Here is a 22170-nt window from a genome sequence, read left to right as displayed (position 1 = left end):
ATAGATGGATAGAGGTATTTATTTATTTTTCACATTTCTATCTTGCCACAAGCCAAAGATGCTTGCTGGTTTACATAGGCCTTAAAAACCAAGTAAAATGAGTGAACCTTTATCAAAGTACATGATGTGTACAGTGAGATTGGCTGAGCCTCCCTCATGCCCCCCCCAACTCACAGTGACAACAAACCCACCATCTTGTTACACCATGTGAGCTAATTGCACAAAACACCAGCCTCATAAGTCAATCATACAGAGAGTTATTTCCTGTTCAGGAGCCTGACAGCCCATGGATAGAACCTGTTCTTCAGCCTGTTGGTACGGCTGGCTATACTTCTGTACCTCCTACCCGATGAAGGAGAGTAAAGAGGTACCGACAAGGGTGTGAGTTGTCCCTGAGAATTTTCCTCACTCTTCCAAGGCAGTGGGCCCTGGTGATGTCTCAGGGGACAGCCCACAATGTTTTATGCTGTGCTCACCACCCTCCATAATATCTTCCTATCCGCGGCTGTCAGGCCAGCATACCAAACCAAAATAAAGTGCGAGAGGACGCTCTCTATAGTAGACCGGTAAAAGAAGGTCATTAGCTGTTGTTCTACCCTGTTCTTCCGCAAGACCCTGAGGAAGTGGAGTCTCTGTTGGGACTTTCTGGCCACCTGGGTTGTATTAACTTTCCAGGTCAGATCTTCACAGAGGTAGACTCCCAGGAATTTAAAGGAGGAGACACTCTCCACACAGCCCCCACGCGATGTAAAGTGGGGCAGGTTCCTCTCTTTTCTTCTGAAAGTCTAGCACCATCTCCTTTGTCTTGCTGATGTTCAGGTGCAAGTTGTTCTCTAAACACCATAAGGATAGTTTTGTACCTCCCCCCTGTATGCTGTTTCATCTCCACCTGTAATAAGACCCACTACGGTGGTATCATCTGCAAACTTAATGATTGCGGTGGGTCGGACGATACACAATCGTATGTATGCAGTGAGTACAGGTAGGGGCTAAGCACGCAGCCCTGAGGTGAGCCCGTGCAAAACTTCAGGGGGATGGATGAAACAGACCTGACCCTCACTGTTTGTAGTTGGTGCCTCAGAAAGTCTTTAATCCAATCACAGATGGAGGGGGCAAAATTCAAGTCAGTCAGCTTTTCAATAAGGATGCTCGGCAGAATAGTGTTGAAAGCTGAGCTATAGTCTATGAAAAGCATCCTGACATAACTTCCCGGTTTCTCCAGATGGCTTGCTACAGAATGTAAGGCAGTAGCTATGGCATTGTCTGTCGACCTATTCCCCCTGTAGGCAAACTGATGTTTGTCGAAATCCGGTGGGAGGCATGTCCTAAAATGCTGGAGAACCAGTCTTTCGAAGCATTTCATCACTACAGACGTTAATACAATAGGTCTGTAGTCATTTAGGCACTCGATTGCTGTTTTCTTCAGGACTGGGACAATGGTGGCTGCTTTCAAGCATGATGGTACAGAGGCTGTTTGCAAGGAGCTATTAAAGATCCTTGTCAGGATCCCTGCTAATTGATCGGCACAATTCTTGACCACTATCCCCAGCACCCCATCTGGGCCTGCAGCTTTGCTGGGATTCACAGCCTTCAATACAGCTTTCACTTGATGTTCATACAGAGTGAGTAGCTGAGAATCAGAAGGCCAGCCAGCAGAGGCTATGGGGTCTGGTCTTAGCGAGCGAAGAAGATATTCAGCTCCTCTGCCAATGAGGCATCGGTATTAACCGTGTTCCTCGTGTTGCCCTTATGGTTGGTTAGGTGCTACAGTCCCTGCCACACTTGCTTCGGGTTGTTGTCTGCTAGGTGGTTCTTCACCTTATGTTTATATTGTTGTTTCGCCATACTAATGCCTCTTCTGAGATTTGCCCTGGCCCCTCTATATGTGTCCCTATTCCCTGCCTTAAAAGCAGAATCCCGGGCTCTCAGGAGTGTTCGTACCTCTGCAGTCATCCAGGGTTTGCGATTCACGTAAACTCTAATGCACTTTTCCGTTGTCACGCTATTGGTGCATGCTTTGATATAAGACCGTACAGCATCCGTGTATACATTCAGGTCTTGATGTTCAAATACATTCCAGTCCATGGTTTCAAAGCAGTCCTGCAGCTGACTGAGAGCACCCTCTGGCCAGATTTTAACCATTTTCATGACTGCCTGAGTTCTTTTCCTAAGAGGGACATACTTCGGGCACAAGAGGAGTGAGAGATGGTCAGATGTACCCAGGTGGGGGGAGGGGGAATGCTCTGTATGCCTGTTTCAGGTTAGAGTATACACGGTCTAGAGTGTTCTTCCCTCTAGTGGAAAATTGCACATACTGTACAAACTTGGGGAAAACTGTCTTTAGACAAGCTTAATTGAAGTCCCCAGCCATGACAAGAGTGCCTACTGGGTGAGTTTGCTGCTGCCTGGAGACGACGTCATACAGCTTGGAAAGTGCAGCGCTGACCTTGGCATCAGGTGGAATATAAACAGCTACAATAGTAATTTCTCTAGGCAGATAAAATGGCCTACATGTGACAGTCATCAGTTCCACTTCTGCAGTACAAAAAACAGTAAAAAAAAAGCCACTCCTCAAATATAATAGTACAAACAATAAAACAAACTAAAGGCGGCGGAGTAAAATTAGGGGAAGTCTTTCCAAAATAATGTCATCTTTAGTAGCTTCTGAAACATCAACAAGGAGGGGGCTGGGCCTGATCTCCACCAGCAAGCTGTCCTGCAGCCTTGGTGCTGCCCCTGAAAAACCAGGGTCTTCTTGCTTCAGGCCCTTCAGCCTCTTGAAAATGTAGGGTGAGTGATACTTCGTGCTTGCTCTGATTGGGCAGACCAGGACTGATTGGAGGATGTGGTCCTGCAGATAACTGGGTATATGCTCATCAGAAACCACTCTGATATTTATTATTTATTTTTATTTTAATTCCATTTATATCCCGCCCTTCTCCAAAGACTCAGGGCGGCTTACAAGCTTAGCAGTAGCCTTCATTCTATGTGTATGCCTGCTTATTAGGGCTTTCACACACACCCCCAAGCAGCATTATTACAAAGTCAGCTTAATTGCCCCCAACAATCTGGGTCTTGTGGCAACAGAGAACTCTGAGTATCCAGCACTCCCACTTACTGTCTCATTTTCAGTCTTTTCTCTGCCATCCAGGTTTTGGGAAAGGACATTGATAGCAAACCCCCCCCCCCCAAAGCCTGGCTAGTAATGGGATACAATTGAGTATTATTAGCATACTGTTAATACTGAAACACGCCCCTGCCCCCCCCCCAAAGTCAGGTGGCTTTTCCTAGAAGCTTCATATAGGCCATGAGCAGGAAAGAGAGGAGTAACCCTTGTGGCATTTCACACATCAGAGGCCACTTTCACAGACTGGAATGATCCGCTGAGGAAGCAGTAGAACCACTGGAAAAAAACTCTCTCCCATCCCGACCTGCTGCAAAGCTATATCTTGTACTTCACAACTTGTCAAGAGTGGTTATTATTTTTTTTTAACCAAGTGGCGCTGACATTTTACAAAACTCATGGTTATTTTACAGTCAAAGAGGCTGTGCTACATTCACTGTCCTTACGTAGCTAGGCCAGCATAATTCCAGTTATGCAGAACTTTAATGCCAGTCACACTTAAAAATGAGTTCCATAGGTGAAGCAAAATTATTCTTTCCTTTCTGGATGGAAGGTTGTACAGCAAACAAAACAATGGATTGGAAGCAAATGTGTAAGATAAGAAAAGGTTAAAAACTTTCCTCCCCATGTTTTTTTCTTAATTGGAAACTTCTTGGCACTTGTAATTTTGAAATTTCAAGCCATACTTTCTCCACGAAAGCATGCTGGTTCCAAGGCACTTTAACTTGAGGCTTTAACTCCAATGTTTTCTGGGATTGGTTTGGGAATAGTTCAGGGTTTCTCAATTCTTGTTAGCTCCCATTTTCCTTCGCCATACAGTTTCAAAATCCAGCTATGGAACTGAAATTAAATGGTAAACACAATCTGAGAACTATGACTTTAAAAAAAATATTTTCCCCTTATTTCCTTGTACTCATCACACTTACCTTTTCCAGACTTTTACGATGTCCCACACTGACCACAGTCATTCCCAGTTGGATGCAGATTCTATACATCTCATTCTCTACATCCTCTGTCAATGCACTTGTAGCTTCGTCTAGCACTGCAAGTTTAAATGGGAGCCCTTTAATATGGCACTAGTATAAATTCCAACGTTTTTCTTTTCCTTGTATTGCTGAGTAAAACCTGGCAAATGTAACCTGGTTACTTCTCTAATTTTAGCACGCCCTGATCACCACTCAAGTATTTGTAATGTGCTTTATGTGGGGCTGTCTTTGGAGACAACTAGAGAACTACAGCTGGTTCAAAATATGGGAGCAAATGGGACACCACCACCAGAACAGCATTACACAAGCTATCCTGATTCATTGCATTGCCAACTGGCTGCCTTTTAGGCGCAACAGAGAATGCTAATCATCTCTTTTAAAGCCCGCCTACTGCTGCACTGGGTTATATCAGACAATGCCCAGCCAAGATAGTACAAACACCTAAAGAGAGCCTGTTGAGAGTCACCTCACTCTGCAAGGACCACGGGGCATGAGACAGACAATAATGGTAGCCTCTATCTTTGGAAGGCCTTGTCCCTGGAAGTGAGAATGCCCCCTCCCATGCAATGTTTAAGAAGCTAGAACTCATCACTGAAGTCAGCATTCAGCCCCTAGTTTGTTCTACTGCCTCTTACATATTTAATTTTTAGTTGTTTGGACTTTATAATACGATTTTAGCTGTATGTACCAGATGGATGGTTCAATGCATAGAATCCTAGATGATTAGGGTAGCTTATAAATACACTAAAATACATACATACCATTTAAGACATCCAACCTAAACATTTATTTATACATTGAATGGGACTATGGAGAGTTCTCAACTTAAGATTGATAAAAATGCATATTAAGGTAAGTAGATCATATGCACAGGACAATAAGTATTCTATGGGGCCATTTTCTATCTAGTACAATCAAGCAGGGCAGATACGTTTCAGGTATGCAATAGTGTTATCTTACAAGATTTAGGAAACACAGCTACTCTGTTGTGGTACCTGGCTTCTGGAAGGAGCTCCCCCAGAGACTCATGTAGCTCCCATCCTTATGATATTCAGGAAGCTACTAAAAACCAAGTTGTTCTCGGAGATCTCAGAACAGGATGGTTGTAAAGCCTAGTTTAGTTACATTTATTATGGCTGTTTTGTTTGTGTGGGGTTTTTTTTTGTTCTTTTTATATGTATTGTTTTTCTTTTTATCTGTTTTATATTGTCATGGATTGGGAAGCCTTGAAATTAGGTAAGTAAATAATATTCAGTTCCAATTCTCCTCAATCCTAGACAGCATGGCTTATAATTAGAGTTATTGATATTTGTAGTAAAACATTGGGAGAGGCACAGTATGCCAGACTCATTCTATAACCCTCAACAATAATGAAGTTGTCATCACGGGCTAATGTTGAAACATCTCCAAGTGTTTTTCTAACAGCATTCCAAATTAAAGATAACACATAGTGAAATGTACAGTACATCAGCCAAAATAGAATGTCTAGGCTCATATCCAGCAATGTAGCTGGTTTAGTGCTACCAGAACGGAGTTGTAAAAAATCTGCAATGCCCATTAAATAGCACTCTGAGGTTTGCTGTCATCTGTGGCCATTTTGGATTTTTGCAGCCTCTAAGCTAGTTCAACTTTTCCCAACCTGGTGTTCTCCAAGCTTGTTGGGATAAAACTCTCATTATCACAGTCAACCATGTCACTTGCTAAGGCTGAAATAATGATTTTCAAATGTCTTTACTACTGCAGATTTCGTCATGAAGCAACTTTGTTCTCTGTCCAGATTTGTTTTCTAGTCTACTTTCCCCTTCATGCTCGGCTCTTCAATGTGCTAGAGTGATCCCTGTTCCAATCCTCCTTTCCTAGATCTCTTGAAGCATCCTCTGTCCCTTGGTTGACTGCATATTCTTGATCTAGTACATTTTATCAAGGTCCTATTTCCTCAGCTCTGCCTTTCTGAAGATATTGAAACCAAGAGATTTATAGAAAATATTAAGGAGAATAACTATCCAGCTTTCCAACAGGTGGTCCTATTAGCTTTTTGTAGTAAAAGCAATGAAGAACCTTGTGATATCTCAAAGACTGGTGTATCTATTATTGTCTAAACTTTTGTGATTACAGACCACTTCACCAGGCACGTGGTCCTATGAGAAAATTGCTGTTATAGCGAGAGGAACTAAATGGTGGATTGTGATCCACAAAAACAATGTAATCATAATTTCTTAAGTTTCTAAGGGGGTCGCAAACCGCTTTCTCCCAATGCCTTCCCATATCCTTAAACAAGAGCATTAACCCTGTTTGTTACCTTCCATTCTGTATTCCTTTTCTTACCTGCGTACTGGGGCTGTAAGTAGAACAAGCGAGCAAAAGACAGCCTTTGCATTTCACCTGGTGAAAGAATGTCATACCTGCATCAAAGATAAGAAGCAGGACAATCTGCAATAAGCACCACTATTACAGCCTTTAGCAGCTTTGGATCTACTCACACCATGAACATCATTTCACTGTAAACAGAAAGCAGCCTTACCAGTTCCAGTCCACAGGCTGGTCCAAACCTCCTGTTCTCCCTAACAAGTCTGACTGAATCAAGCACAGAAAACAGCAACAGGTTAAAACCCAAATCGTGGTCCCTCCTTATCATCCAAATGCTTTCTCAGGCCTATTGTCACAGAATCACCTTGTTTTCTTAGTATAAGCCCACAGCAAACTCCTCTCTGCTCTCTGGCATCATGCCTTGGCTGTAAGGCATGAAGGTTGTTGCTAGAATTTATTATACTGGTATGGTTTATTAAGTGAGCCAAGGTTCAGCTTTGATACTGGTCATAAATTTAACTGCTGATGCTTGGTATTCTCCAAATAAACCCAGCATGCTGAAATTCATAGCTCTTCTCTTTAAGGGTTAATTATTGGCTTAAACATGGTGAACCTTTTCATCCATTGTCTTCCAAAAACTGGGGTATGAAGCAATTTATATCTTTTATGTCCTAGGTAACTCACCAGTCCAGCCAGCTCCAGGAACCTGAGTATCCTGTCATCATCTATAGACCCTGTGGGTACAAGAAATTAATGGGAGAAGCACGCTAAACAAACTTTGCAGTGCTGTGGCTCCCAAAATAAGACAGGAATTTGTGTGACATTCACATAATAAACCTAATGACTTATTGAAATTAGGGTAGAAAAGGAAAAATACACCCCACTTTTTAATAACGTTTAATGTATAATTTGTGATCTTCCAGAGGTGGCTGAATTGCAACTCCCAGGAATCCCAGTCTGTCTGTAGCTAAGTGGAGAGACATTTTTCAATAGGAAGGTTCTGTTCCCAAGAAAGATACCTTTATTTCTCCCCTGCCTCTGGCCACATTTCAAAGTCTTTGCAACTGGTTGCAAAAGTGAAATAAGCACAGGATTGCTCCATCACCAGTCCTCTGATGTGAACCTCAGCCTGGGTTGTTGGAGCATAGTCCATCTGCCCTCTAATTTCTATTCATGCCCCTCTGAAGGCAGGAACCAAAGATTATTGTCCTTTTTACCTCCTCCCAGCTCTTCTTCAACACGGAGAAGGATCCCTATAAGACTCATATCTACCACGTGGGAATACCCAACAACCAAGTGGGGTGGGGGCACTTGCCTGACTTTGTGCTTATGATCCCTGTCAACATGATACACTTTTCAAAGATAACCTAAAAACTTTCTTGGCGGGGAAAAGCTGCAAACAAGGCCCAGGGGATCTACATGCTTATCTGGAGTTGGGGAAGATGTGGAGTGGACTGAAAAGATTGAGCATAGCGATTGGGGAGGCTCTTACATATCATATAAGCGCCTACTGCCAACAGCTGTTGATTATTTTAATTGCCCGAGATTCCCTACTCCTATTTTTCTTTCACAATTCAGCCAGTTTAGTAAAAGACGGGCAATCTGCCAAGCCTCCTATGTATTTGCAGTTACCGGTGGAAACTTCAGTGGATCAGGTGTAGCTGGAAACCTATTAAAGTATATGCCTACTCTGCTTGTAAGAGTGCCTCAATGAACATGGCTAAAAAATGTGCAGCCCCCTTAAATTTGTTCATCTTGTCCTGGAGATCGTGACCCAAAGTTTGAGAAAACAGAGTGAGTATATTTTTAGAAGATCTGAAAAAGTAACAATACAATAGAAAGGGCATGATGTGAATATCTGTTCTGGTATCTGGTGACAACAGAATGATTCTACGAGCTGTTAATTATTATGGATTTTAATTTCCTGTAGTTATCTTCTGAACCAGAAGCCAACTCCGTTTGGAAATAATTTAAAATTTAGAAATGTTGCTCAGAATTGAATGGACTGATTCTTTCATCCATAGGAAAGATGCTTAGGAAAAGTAGAGTGATATCATGATTTCTAACACAGAACAAGTATTGCTTGAGCGATTCTGAGAACACAGAAGTCTTTGGAGCTGGAATAGATATAATTCTATGAACTGGCATTATATTATTGGACTACAAATTCCTTTTTTATTTCTCTTATATTCTAGCATATCAGTTTCCAGCACTGGCTGTCCTATAATTAAATAAGAACATACAACCTGGGAATTGTAGAATTTGCCACCCCAACACATCTGGTGAATGCAAGATTGAGAAAAATCTGATTACTCCATTATGAATTAAGGCCAAGGTGTACAAGTCTGAAGCTCTCAAATGCTTGGGAGCAGCCTCCTGAGAATTCCCAAAAGTTATTAATGAAGAAAATGATTAAATGCATAACATAAAAATAATCAAATTTACTATATTTATTTTCAATCAAATTTAAATGTAAATGAATTCTATTTTCCTGTCCTGGTTCCACCTATTACTTTTTAAAATGTAGATCCTGACATTCTATGATTGGCTCCAACCCAGAAAAAAATGCACTTCCCCGAATCAGAGAGATCCCAGTATTTAAGGAACCACTCAAAATAGACATGAGAGCTAGTCGTTACTGAGACAGAAGCCAAGCAAAATAACTTCCAGTCCCATTAAGTAACCTCCGGTTTTTATTAGATTTACATTAAGAGGACTTTCCAAACTATCTGAAAGTAAAGTACAGCTGTTTATTAATCAAGCATCATTTTTATTTAGATGACCTTTCACCAAGGACTTTAGAGATTGATTTTAAATAACCCGTTTCACTGATAAATCCAACTTAATTTGCTGAGAACCCAGAAGTTGTTATCTATCATCATAAAATCAGAACTGTTTGATTATTCTCATGGCTTTTATAAACATGCTACTCTACCCTTTGGATTTATAATCGTACTCGACAATGATATCCTGCATAAAACAGTGAATAATGTGAGATGGTTGGCCACCAACAGAACTTTCACATCACCTCGTATTACCTCAGGGTGGAAGGGTTTTCAGTGAGGTCACATCCCACATTTAGTTGCCAAATAAAACCATGCGGTTACACACGTTACCAAAAACATATCAGAGGTACCCAATAAAATGAGGGAGGAGCAGGAAAGGGTGAATAAGTGACTTAGGGGGAGTTAAATTGCCCAGAGGCCATTCGTTAAGACTCGCAATATATTATTTTGGTAAGAGGCCTCTACCATCACCATCCTCTTTACCCAAACTTCAGATAAAAACTTCTTTTCTGGCTTTATGACGAACACGTGCACCACACACACAAATTAAATTTATTTCTCTTAATAGAGTTCTACAGAGGAATTATTGAGTCTGTTTTGTGTACCTCTACAACTGTCTGGTTTGGCACTGCAACCAAACAAGATGGTTTCACACTGCAATGGATAGTTAGGACTGCAGAAAAAATAATTGCAAACAGCCTGCCTTCCAACTGAGGACCTGTATACTACATGAGCCAGAAAGAGGGCTGTTAAAATAACTACAGACCCCTCACATCCTGGACATAAACTGTTTCAACTTCTACCCTCAAAACAACACTATAGGGCATTGCATGCCAAAACAACTAGACACAAGGACAGTTTTCCCCCCATGCCATCACTCTGCTAAACAACTAATTCCCACAACACTGTCAAACTATATAGCAAGGCTATATTACTATTCTTCTTCTCATCTTTCCTAATACTTATCCCTTAATCTACTTATGACTATAACTCATTTGCTTGTATCTTACGATTTATATTATTTTCTTTGGTATCCTAGTATGATTTATGTTGATTGCTTATTTTAGTAACCTATGACTATCACTAAGTGTTGTATCTTATGATTTATGATGAATGTATTTTTATGATGACTATGACCAAGATATATCACTTATAGCTTGTATATACATGAGAGCTATACACCGGAGCCAAATTCCTTGTGTGTCCAATCACACTTGACCAATAAAGAATTCTATTCTGTTCTATTAAGAAGGCCTTTCATTTTACCTCTCAATCTTTCTTTCCAACTGCAGCTCAGTTTAGAAGTTTATATGTACTTTTATCAATTTTGCTCTTTCTGCCCAAATTCAATTATCTCCTCTATAGTTTATTTTAGACTATAAAGTTTAGACGGTTCCCTTCAAACATTTAAAAAATATTATTTTTTTAAGAATTAAATTAGAATGGTATGTTCAGAATATCTACAACAGATACCTACATATGTAACAAATACTAGCCCTGCAGATGATTTGGAATGAGACTTCCATCAACTCTAACCACTATAAACAGCAAGAAGGGTTTTCAACACATAATCATTCAGAACATTTTGAAGGGCATCAAGCTGCATATCCATGGAATAAATTTGTGCTGACTTGTTTGATCAAGATCTGACCACAATTCACATATAATCCATTGAAAGTTTCCTTTGGCTATACAACACAAGGCCAAACATGCATATGAAGAGACACCTCTTAGCCCTAAACATATTAAATACTTTTCAATGAACATCCTAGTCAATTATGTTTTGCAAAAGAAGTAGTAAAGCTACAAAGAATTAGTCTACCTATATATACAGCTAATTCATGCAATGAAGGCATATATAATTAAGAAAAGATATACGTGGTGGTAGTCTCCAATGCAATTCCCACTCACCAGAATCTGGACAGATTTCCTTTAGAGGGTATATAATCTAAATCAAATAGAGCAGACACAAATTCCAAATGAGACACTTCACAAACATAACGGAACCGGAGATAAGCAGCAATTCCCCTCCCTTTAAGGAACCTTTAGTAAGTAAACCAAGCAGGGTTCCTAAAACTGTGCATTGAGTATAAACTATAAAGTAATTCTGGAGCATGCAGGAAATCTAAGCACTCTGACAATCTGATACTAACATGACTCACCTGTTCCCGCAGTGTTCCATCTGTGAAAAAAGGACGCTGAGGTATGATCACCACTCCATGGGGACCAAAGGAAGTCAGCATGTGGACTTCCCCTGCACAAATCCAGCAGAAAAAGTAAAAAAAATGCAAAGCTATGAGCCCACACTTCCAACTGTCAATAATCAAAATCATTTAATCAAAAGACCTACCCTACATCTTATGTATTTGACTGTTTTTTAAGCAACTGCAGCAAATGGAACTTTATTTTGTCACATTTGCCAGGGCTTCATCATGTGGCAATTTTAGGAAGGGAATTTTTGATATAAGATCTCTGGATGTGCAATACTTCTGCTCCAGCTGACATAAAGCATTGTAAACTTTCAGTGTCAACTGGAAATATATTGGTTCACTCAGGATTTTAACAAAATGTGTACTGTTGTGTTTTTTGTTGCTCTGTTCTATTTTTGGTTTTAAGATGTGGGAGACCTGTGCCTTCAAGCCTGTTCAGTTTCTCCTCTTTTGAGATTATTGCATTCATAATGAAAAATAAGCAAATTTTATAAATGCAATAAATCAAAACACTCTTTTAACACACACACACAAAACAATATTAATAACAGACAGATATAAATCACATTTAAAGGTAAAGGTAAAGGTTCCCCTGCACATGCGTGCTATTCGTTTCCGACTCTAGGGGCCGGTGCTCATCTCCGTTTCAAAGTCGAAGAGCCAGCGCTTGTCCGAGGACGTCTCCGTGGTCATGTGGCCGGCATGACTAGACGCCAAAGGCGCACGGAACGCTGTTACCTTCCCACCGAAGTGGTCCCTATTTTTCTACTTGCGTTTTTACGTGCTTTCGAACTGCTAGGTTGGCAGAAGCTGGGACGAGTAACAGGCGCTCACTCTGTTACGCGGCACTCGGGATTCGACCCGCCAAACTGCCGACCTTCTGATCGACAAGCTCAGCGTCCTAACCCACTGAGCTACACACTAATAAAAAAGCAATAAAAAAGCTAATGGGGAAACACTAGAACATGTCTTTTCCAGTAGCCTACACTCAGATAAGCAGATAACAAGCAGAAAACAACACCCTAATCAAGGAGCTATAAAGGAGAAAACGACACCCTCACCAACACTGGAAGGAAAAGCTACTGTATGTACACAAGGAGCAAACCCCACACTCACTAGCACTGATGATAAAGAAATGGGTAAAGAAATGTCTGTAAGCAAACAACCAAGAGCAGAGAGCATCAAGGACTCCATGACGTGGGCAAGTTCTGAATGGTCTTCCTGATTCAGTGAAATCTGCACTCCCTATAAACAACCTTGGCACCCTTAAGTTGAGGAAGGTTGGGACTAATAAATTCAACTTTTATTCCATAAGCCAGGTTGTGAAGGACCAACTTGATGAAAGGCCTTAATGTACCAGTGCACCATTTCTGGGACACTGGGGCACTCACCCTGCTTGCACTTCCACAGGCCTCCGAGTATACGCAACAAAGATGTCTTTCCTGTGCCTGTATTCCCGGTAATCAGGAGATTGTTCCCTTGTGTGACTCTCAGATTTAGGTCCTTGACAAGCAGGTTCCCTGAAGGAGCAGCAAGGGAAACGTGCTCCAGAACAAAAGCAGTGTCTTTTGAGGTCCTCTTCTCTTTAGAAATGCTGAAGACATCAAGCCCCCATAAAAAGAGAGGAAAAATGAGTTTAGAACAGATAGTATGAGCATGGTTCATAGAAAGAGAGTGCAGTCTATGTATCTTTTAGTACTTTAATGGTACAATCTTGTGTAGCATCAAAGAAACAAGGACAGCCCCACTCCAAATATTTTATTATAGAGACTCTTCTCAACATTTTGGGTGTCTGCTGTTGCTGCTAAAATCTGCAGAGCGTTTAAAACTTCTTGGTATAGGAATTCATAAAAGTCTTCAAGTGTCCATATGTTCCCCCAACCCACTGAGAGGCCTAAGAAACCTTTGGGAATTAGATCAGGGCCTGGCAGCCTCTTTGTAAAGGTCAAAGTATGCTATCCCATCTCTTTTTCAGTCCCTATAATTCTTGTCCCAATCCTAGTCAGCACCAACTGCTACAGCTCTCAGGTTCCACTTGGCATGTTTGTGTGTGCCCTGATTTATTTATTATTTTAAATGTTTAAACTGCCCAATAGCTCAGGTCTCTGATGGTTTATGATAAAACACTAAAAGAACTACAGTTTGAATAAAGATAGTTAATGTATAAAAGGTCAAACAAAAACTTCATAAGCAGTAAATTAGGTCATTCAAAAAACAAACCAACCCCAATATGAATTAAAATAAAATTAATTGCCAGACTAAATGTCTAGAAATATAGAATGGATTTCACCTGGTGCTGAAATGATGCCAGTATGGATACCAATCAAGTCTCTTAGGGGAGAAATTCCACAAATGGGATGCCATATCCCCTCTTTCTATTCTTACAAGCATTCCTACATTTAAAAGAAAGGGGGATAGAAAAAAGACTTCCCTGTCTCCTTTACCACTAATTATCCAAACCCCCCTCCCCCCCAAGTTTATTTTTGACCCAGAAACATGATTGGGAGCCACCAAGCATTTTTAGGCATCTGGCATGAAGTAGGTATCTCTTGTCATCTCAAATTCATAAAAAGAACTCTATAGCACAGGGCTTTTCAACCTTTTCACCCATTGTACCATTTTTAGGATATGGCAACATACGAGTACCACCAGTCGCCTAGCAAGGTGTCAAAACCTGATGACCCCCCCAAAAAAGGGAAAAAGTGATGAAGTACAGGTAATCCTCGACTTACAACAGTTTGCTTAATGACTGTTTGAAGTTACAATGGCACTGAAAAAAGTGCCCCCCAAGCCACAGCCGAGCAAGACACCTGCCTGCCCACCCAGCAGTGCTCTTCCTCCTGTCCGAAGTTTTCATTGTTGTGAGCATTTCTGTTGAGGATTGGCAGCGGGGGTGGGGTGGGGGTGTTTGGTTTTTATTTCCCCCCCCCTCTGCTGGGTGGTTGCAGCAGGTTTTGGTCACTTCACATGACCCTGGGACACTGTGACCGTCATAAATATGAATCAGTTGCCAAGCATCTGAATGTAAATCACAAGACCCTGGAGATGCTGCAACATTCCAGCTGATCGGGGCTTCTTCTGGGCTCAGCAGAAGCACCGGGATCAGTGCCAAGCTCCAGCTGGAGCCTGGTGCTGATCGTGCCGCTTCCGCTGAGCCCTGACAGCCCTGCAGCTCCAGCCATCTCTCGCTCAGGCTTGTGTGGTGCTGCCACCGGTTCAGGTCATTCCCCTCCCCCACTACCACTTTTCTAGGATGGTCGCGTACCACCTGCCAGGTGCCAATGTACCACAGGTGGTACCCGTACCATTGGTTGAAAAGCACTGCTACAGCAGGTGAAAGAACGCCTCAGCTTGATACTAAGTTCTTACAGTCTGATCTGGTATACTGCAGCTTCCTACAACCCTGAGTTCCTATATCATCCTTAGAATTTTCCAGAATTATTTCCCTGACAAACCATCACAGAAGGATAAACTGGAATATCCTTCCACAGATATGCCCAAGATATTTAGCTATAATTTGTATGATAACCCAAACAACCAAGGAGCACCATGGCACAAACACCAAATTCCCATCCCACATCCTGTAGCTACATACCTGTCAAAGTCCCACTTGTCTTGTGATTCACTATGACTTTGCTTCTTGGAAAGGTTCAGCAATACTTCCTGCAACTCCCCAATTCTACAAAAGCCAGTGATTAGGGACGGAGATGAAAAAAATGCTTACATTATACAATTTTCCCAAAGGTTAAGAAAATATTTACTGAAAAGAGGAAGAGGTTATATATGTTTAGATATACCAGAGTGGTTAATGTTTGTAGAGTTTCAGGGTCCACCTGAAATGCTCTTCAAATATGAATGCCCTGTTGCCTAAGAGGTGACAAGTTGAAATTAACCACTTTAGAAGTTATTAAGTTTCTTTACTCTGCTGTATCTCTACCACTTCTAATTAGATCAGGGCTCCCCAGCCCCTAGTCCATGGACCGGCAACGGGCTGCGGCTTGTCAGAAACCGGGCTGCACAAAGAAGCGAAGCCCCATCCATGGGATGCACACAAAACCACATCCCCTCCGGTCTGTGGAAAAACCTCTCTTCACAGAACCGGTCCCTGGTGCCCAAAGGATTGGGTACCACTGAATTGGATGGCCAGCATCTTAGGTCTGAAGAGGAAAGAAAGAGGTTATCTTATATTTTTCCTCTTTAAAAATGCATCTTAGAAGGGATTCTATGACAGGCCCACTTTTGTGGCCTCAAAGTGAGAAGAGTGAAAATTCTGCCCTCCCCCACTTTTTATAGCAAAGCCTATGTGGCAAAATCAGCCTTGCAGATATCTAAGACACCCATTTCATCTCTTCAAATTATTAAACTCTCATTCCAAAAGGAGATCTGGTCCTGTCCATCTTTGAAATGAGGTCCTCAAACCCTGGTGTAGCCCTTGAACTGATAAAAATCGCAGACTTCTGGAACAAACAGTGGTGGATTCCTTTGTCCTCCAGAGCTTGAGAGATCCAGAAGTTTCCATGCTATCTGATGGCTTCCCAAACCCAGAGAACAACATACCTGTGCGTGTAGCCAGCTACGTCGGACAATGTGGTAGAGAGATCAATTAGGAGACTGAAACAGTGAATCAAGTAAATGGAGACAAAGGCATTCTGCAAAGCAAAATCACATGAGAATAGAGCTAGGTCAAGATGGGGAAATGTTCCACAAGAGAAAGGCAACTCTAATTACATTACCCTGATGCTAAGAAATTGTACCTGGATAATTTCCGACTCTTCTGCTGCTCACAGAATTTGTCATACATTACATCTCGAGAGAGAAAAATAGAAATGCATTTTGCCATATCTGGGTTGCCTTGAAAATCTTGTGAAACTAGGGTTGTATGAACTAAGAGCTCCTCAGACCAAAAACCTCTCTTTGCTTCTAAAAGCTCCATCAAGCAAACAAAGACATCAGCCCAAGTGTTTCCATACTACAGTGAAATTTTATCAAGTCTTTTATTACCACATCTGATAATTGAGAAAATTACTTTTTGGGACTTCCTTAGACCAACACATTAAAGATAATGCTCTACTTGCTGGGACATTAAAAAAATGCAACACTGGGACATCAATTATCCAGGAATCTCTGCCAAGTACAAAGTTACTTTGAACCATGATGTTTCCTGGCTTCTGTCCCTTAAAATACTCAGCCCTGCACTAATCTGATTCCAAAAAGCAGAAATAACTAAGAACAATTAGGAATAAGATGAAAAGATAATTAAAATTGGTGAAAGAAAAAAAGGCTGACATACCAACATATCTGTACCCCCTTCCCCCCCCCCCCAGCTGATCAGGTCATATTAACAAACCTTTCCTCTCATTAGCAGGCTGCTCCTTCCTCTTCCAAAAATGTTTCATTATATAGTAAGGAATATAAGCCCAATTATTTTTAGATTGATTTGTATCAAGCAGGAATTTAGTTCTGGCAACTTGCCTTGAAAGAGTGATTTCCGTAATCCCTCCTTTTCAGAAAGAGGGCATTCATCCCATGACAGGTGAAGCAATAAATATGCCTACATGAATGCTGTTAGATCCTAACAGTCAGCAGCATGTAGAAACAAGTATCCAATGGCAGGAAAGACTTGGGGTTCTTATGAGTACATTCTAGGCTTCTCCTTGATTAATAGGCAATAACATCCCTAACACAGGACTACTGGATTCTTCCATCTAATACTTGTATTCATTTCTGTAAAACATTTTAAAATTCATGATATATTGTGGACTGAAATATACAGAACAGCCTCAGAGAAGCTAATAGCATTTCTCATTTCTTTTCTTATGAAGTTGGAAAAAAGAGTATTTTGAAAATATTGTGACTTTCAAAGAAAAAGAGAATAACAGCATTTGGAAAAATAATTGTAAGTTAACACTCTGGGATGTTCTTGTAGAACCAGATATGAGTTGCAAAGTTCAGCACCTGGCCAATATCAACTTTTCACAGCCTTCTAAAAGTAGATGAAGTTCCTAGCCTTCATGCAGGAGACAGAGTCAAAATATATGAGCATAAGGTGGTGAAATCACAGAGGAGATACTGAATAGATCAATAGCATCAAAAACTTCAGTTGCAGGACTTATATTTATATACTGATTGTTGTTGTTGCGAAGTCGTGTCTGACCCATCATGACCCCATGGACAAAGTTCCTCCAGGCCTTCCTGTCCTCTACCATTTTCTGGAGTCCATTTAAGCTCATCCCTACTGCTTCAGTGACTCCATCCAGCCACCTCATTCTCTGTCGTCCCCTTCTCTTACCCTCAATCTTTCCCAGCATTAGGCTCTTCTTCAGTGAGTCCTTCCTTCTCATTAGGTGGCCAAAGTATTTGAGTTTCAACTTTAGGATCTGGCCTTCTAAAGAGCACTCAGGGTTGATCTCCTCTAGGACTGACTGGTTTGATTGCCTTGCAGTCCAAGGGACTCGCAGGAGTCTTCTCCAGCACCATAGTTTAAAGGCCTCAATTCTTTGGCGCTCAGCCTTTCTTATGGTCCAACTTTCACAGCCATACATTGCAACTGGGAAGACCATAGCCTTGACTATACGTACTTTTGTTGGCAGGCTGACGTCTCTGCTTTTTAGTGTACTAAATGTACTGAATGACTACAGACCTATTGCATTAACGTCTGTAGTCATGAAATGCTTCGAAAGATTGGTTCTCCAACATCTTAGGACATGCCTCCCACTGGACTTTGATAAACATCAATTTGCCTACAGGGGAAATAGGTCGACAGACGATGCCATAGCTACTGCTTTATACTCTGTAGCAAGTCATCTCGAGAAGCCTGGAAGTTACGTCAGGATGCTTTTTGTTGACTACAGCTCGGCTTTCAACACCATTTTGCCGAGCATTCTCATCAAGAAGCTGACTGACTTGAAATTCTCCCCTGCCATCTGAGATTGGATTCAAGTCTTTCTTAGGGATCGGTTACAAACAGTGAGGGTTGGCTCTGCTTTGTCCACCCCCCTGAAGCTTTGCACCGGCACGCCACAGGGCTGTGTGCTTAGCCCCTACCTGTACTCTTTATACACTTATGATTGTGTATCATCTGACCCATCCATTGCGATAATCAAGTTCGCAGATGATACAACTGTGGTGGGTCTTATTACAGGTGGGGATGAGACAGCATATAGGGCGGAGGTACAAAAACTATCCATATGGTGTAGTAACAACAACTTGCACCTAAACATCGGCAAGACGAAAGAGATGGTGTTAGACTTCCGGAGAAAAAAGGAGGAACCTGCCCCACTTTACATCGGAGAGAGCTGTGTAGAGAGAGTTTCCTCCTTTAAATTTCTGGGAGTCTACCTCTGTGAAGATCTGACCTGGAAAGTTAACACAACTCAGGTGGCTAGAAAGGCCCAACAGAGGCTTCACTTTCTTAGGGTCTTGCGGAAGAACAGGGTAGAACAACAGCTAATGACCCTCTTTTACCGGTCTACTATAGAGAGCGTCCTCTCATGTGGTATTGTGGTTTGGTATGCTGGTCTGACAGCCGCGGATAGGAAAGTATTACAGAGGGTAGTGAGCACAGCACAAGACATTGTGGGCTGTTCCCTGACACAACTGGATGACATCGCCAGGGCTCGTTGCCTTGGAAGAGTGAGGAAGATTCTCAGGGATGACTCACACCCTGGACGGTATCTCTTTACTTTCCTACCATCCGGTAGGAGATATAGGAATATAGCCAGCCGTACCAACAGGCTGAAAAATAGCTTTTATCCGTGGGCTGTTAGGCTTTTAAATGGGATATAATCTCTGTGAACCTATGTAGAATTGACTTGGGAGGCCGGTGTGTGGTGTAGTTGGTTCACATAGTGTGGTGGGATGGAGGGTTTGTTGTCACTGTGTGTTGGGGGGAGAGAGCACGGGGGGGGGGGAGGCTCAGCTAATCTCATATTGTACTTTGACAATAAAGGTTTATTATTATTACTGTCTAGATTTGCCATGGCTTTCCTCCCCAGAAGCAAGCATCTTTTAATTTCATGGCTGCAGTCCCCATCTGCGGTGATCTTGGAGCCCAGGAAAATAAAATCTGTCACTACTGATTATGACACTGATTATGTGTCATCAAATTGATGTCAACTCTTAGTAATCACATAGACTTTCTTCAGGATGATCTGTCCTCTGCCAGGTCTTCCAATGGTGCACCCATTGCTGCTGCTATCAATTTCATCCACTTTGCTGCCAAGTTGTCCTCTTCTTTCTTCCATTTTCTTAACATTATGAACTTCTCAAAGGAGCAGGGTCTTTGCATTAGGTCCAAAATAAGGTAGTGAGTTGTTTTCTTTTTCTCTGGTAAGCTGGATTTCTTGAATATGTTGTTGTTGGTCCTGTTGTTGGTGTTCTCTAATTGGTCCCTTTTTATTATGGTGAACACCTCCCCACCAGTAATCAGCACCCAGATGAGCATAGATTAACTCCAAGATTAATATCAGATCAACAATCAAGTAAACAATACCCCAATCAAGGAATTGCCAAATAAGACAACAGTAAACAGCCCAACCAAAGAATTTCTAAGACCACCCCAGGGCAAGCCATAGAATATAAACTGAGAGCAAACCTTTAATTAATAAAAATGCAGGATCTTTCACCCTATAAAAATTGCAAAAACTCACCTTGCTAACTAAGGAGCTCAATTCTGTGGGATTCAGATCATCGTATACTCCACTAAATATAGGAATGGCAATCATCACGTAGCTCAGGATGCTGCCCAAATAGTCAAAGGTATTGATCCCAACTGGAACAAAAACATATCAACATGATATCGTCAGTAGAAGGGAGCTTTTGAACAGGTAATAGGATCCAGATCTTGCCATACTAGGCTCAAGTGCAGAAAGATACAATTTTTTTCCTTCACATGGGCACAAACTTTATTGTAGAGCAAGGGTCTAGTCCTTACTGTGTTTTTTAAAATAGCACGTTACATGTTGCACAAATCATGCAGCGTATTTGCAGTTGTTGAAGAAATAGAATGACTCAGGGGGGGTGTATAGTCAAAGGATATATATATATATATATATATATATATATATATATATATATATATATATATATATATATAAGTATTTGTCAAGGCTTTTTGAATGGACCTTGCTAATTAACTCTTTCATTCCTGTTTTGGCCCGGCTCAGGGCTTATCCACAGGAACTAGTCAACTTATGACAGCTCATTATTTGTGCAAATTATTCAAATTGCTAATAAAGAATTTGGGAGGCTAAGATGATTATCTTAGCCTCCCAAATTCTTTATTAGCAATTTGAATAATTTGCATATATATATATATATATATATATATATATATATATATATATATATATATATATTTGTGTAAATTACTAACAAAGAATTAAAGGGAAACTGAGATGCATTTCTGACTCCTTAGTCGTCCTCAGCCAGCCATACCGGACGACTAAGGAGTCAGAAATGCATCTCAGTTTCCCTTTAATTCTTTGTTAGTAATTTACACAAATATATGAATTGTCCGGTGTGACTACTGCCTGTTCGATAGCCTTCAAGATAGGCTGAAAACAGGAAATAAAGATTTGCCCCATGTTTGGGGCCTAGCAAGGTAATCTAAATAGTTAACATTTGAAACATATATATATATATATATATGTACGCATGTACATTAAGAAAACCAAGATCATGGCATCCGGCCCTCTCAATTCCCGGCAAATAGATGGGGAAGAAATGGAGGTAGTGACAGATTTTATTTTCCTGGGCTCCAAGATCACTGCAGATGGAGACTGTAGCCAAGAAATTAAAAGACGCTTGCTCCTGGGGAGGAAAGCCATGGCAAATCTAGACAGCACACTAAAAAGCAGAGACATCACCCTGTCAACAAAAGTGCATATAGTCAAGGCTATGGTCTTCCCAGTTGCAATGTATGGCAGTGAAAGTTGGACCATAAAAAAGGCTGAGCACCAAAGAATTGAGGCCTTTGAAATGTGGTGCTGGAGAAGACTCCTGCGAGTCCCCTGGACTGCAAGGTGATCAAACCGGTCAGTCCTAGAGGATATCAACCCTGAGTGCTCTTTAGAAGGCCAGATCCTGAAACTAAAACTCAAATACTTTGGCCACCTAATGAGAAGGAAGGACTCACTGAAGAAGAGCCTAATGCTGGGAAAGATTGAGGGCAAGAGAAGAAGGGGACGACAGAGAATGAGGTGGCTGGATGGAGTCACTGAAGCAGTAGGCGTGAGCTTAAATGGACCCCAGAAGATGGTAGAGGACAGGAAGGCCTGGAGGAACGATGTCCATAGGGTCGCGATGGGTCGGACACGACTTTGCAGCTAACAACAACAATATATGCATATCAGTCTCCCTTTAATTCTTTGTTAGCAATCTTAAAAAAAAATTACACAAATATGAGCTGTCACTGTTGTGACTACTGCCTGTCGATGGGTTTCGGTTAGGCTGAAACAGGAAATAAAGATTTGTCCCATGTTTGGGGCCTAGCAAGGTAATCTAAATAGTTAAGCATTTAACACACATATATATATATGTGTGTGTGTGTGTGTGTGTGTTTGTGTGTGTGTGTGTGTGTGTGTGTGTGTATGTATGTATGTATGTATGTATGTATGTATATGTGTGTGTGTCTGTGTGTGAGACATTGTGCTTGTTTACCTGGAAGAAATATCCCTGATCCAAACTAGATTTTGATAATTAGGAAAATACATGTCAACAGTACAGAAACATCTGTCCATTATTCTGAATAGCAAAAC

General features: G+C 41.3%; 1 protein-coding gene across 3 annotated transcripts in view; it reads right to left on the bottom strand.

Moving 5' to 3' along the window:
- Positions 1 to 2: 2 nt before the first annotated feature.
- Positions 3 to 22170, bottom strand: part of ABCD4 (ATP binding cassette subfamily D member 4) — a 38099-nt gene continuing 15931 nt past the window's right edge. Inside the window, exons 9-19 of one of the 3 annotated variants that reach the window (XM_083349465.1) lie at positions 20062 to 20183; positions 15971 to 16062; positions 15009 to 15092; positions 12805 to 13007; positions 11366 to 11457; positions 11115 to 11151; positions 7102 to 7151; positions 6632 to 6684; positions 6436 to 6512; positions 4051 to 4166; positions 3 to 3964 (exon numbers count right to left, since the gene is read on the bottom strand). In XM_083349465.1, the coding sequence (XP_083205591.1) occupies positions 3896 to 3964; positions 4051 to 4166; positions 6436 to 6512; positions 6632 to 6684; positions 7102 to 7151; positions 11115 to 11151; positions 11366 to 11457; positions 12805 to 13007; positions 15009 to 15092; positions 15971 to 16062; positions 20062 to 20183 (995 nt within the window). In that variant the 3' untranslated portion in view covers positions 3 to 3895. Of the gene's footprint in view, positions 3965 to 4050; positions 4167 to 6435; positions 6513 to 6631; positions 6685 to 7101; positions 7152 to 8070; positions 8697 to 11114; positions 11152 to 11365; positions 11458 to 12804; positions 13008 to 15008; positions 15093 to 15970; positions 16063 to 20061; positions 20184 to 22170 lie in introns of those variants that run through there. The other 2 variants (XR_014490831.1, XM_083349466.1) reach the window with 2 other exon arrangements.

Source organism: Vipera ursinii, assembly GCF_947247035.1.
Source record: "Vipera ursinii genome assembly, chromosome: 1".
Taxonomy (NCBI): domain Eukaryota; kingdom Metazoa; phylum Chordata; class Lepidosauria; order Squamata; family Viperidae; genus Vipera; species Vipera ursinii.
The sequence above is the reverse complement of the archived record's forward strand: the minus strand, read 5'-3'. Positions and strand labels throughout refer to the sequence as shown.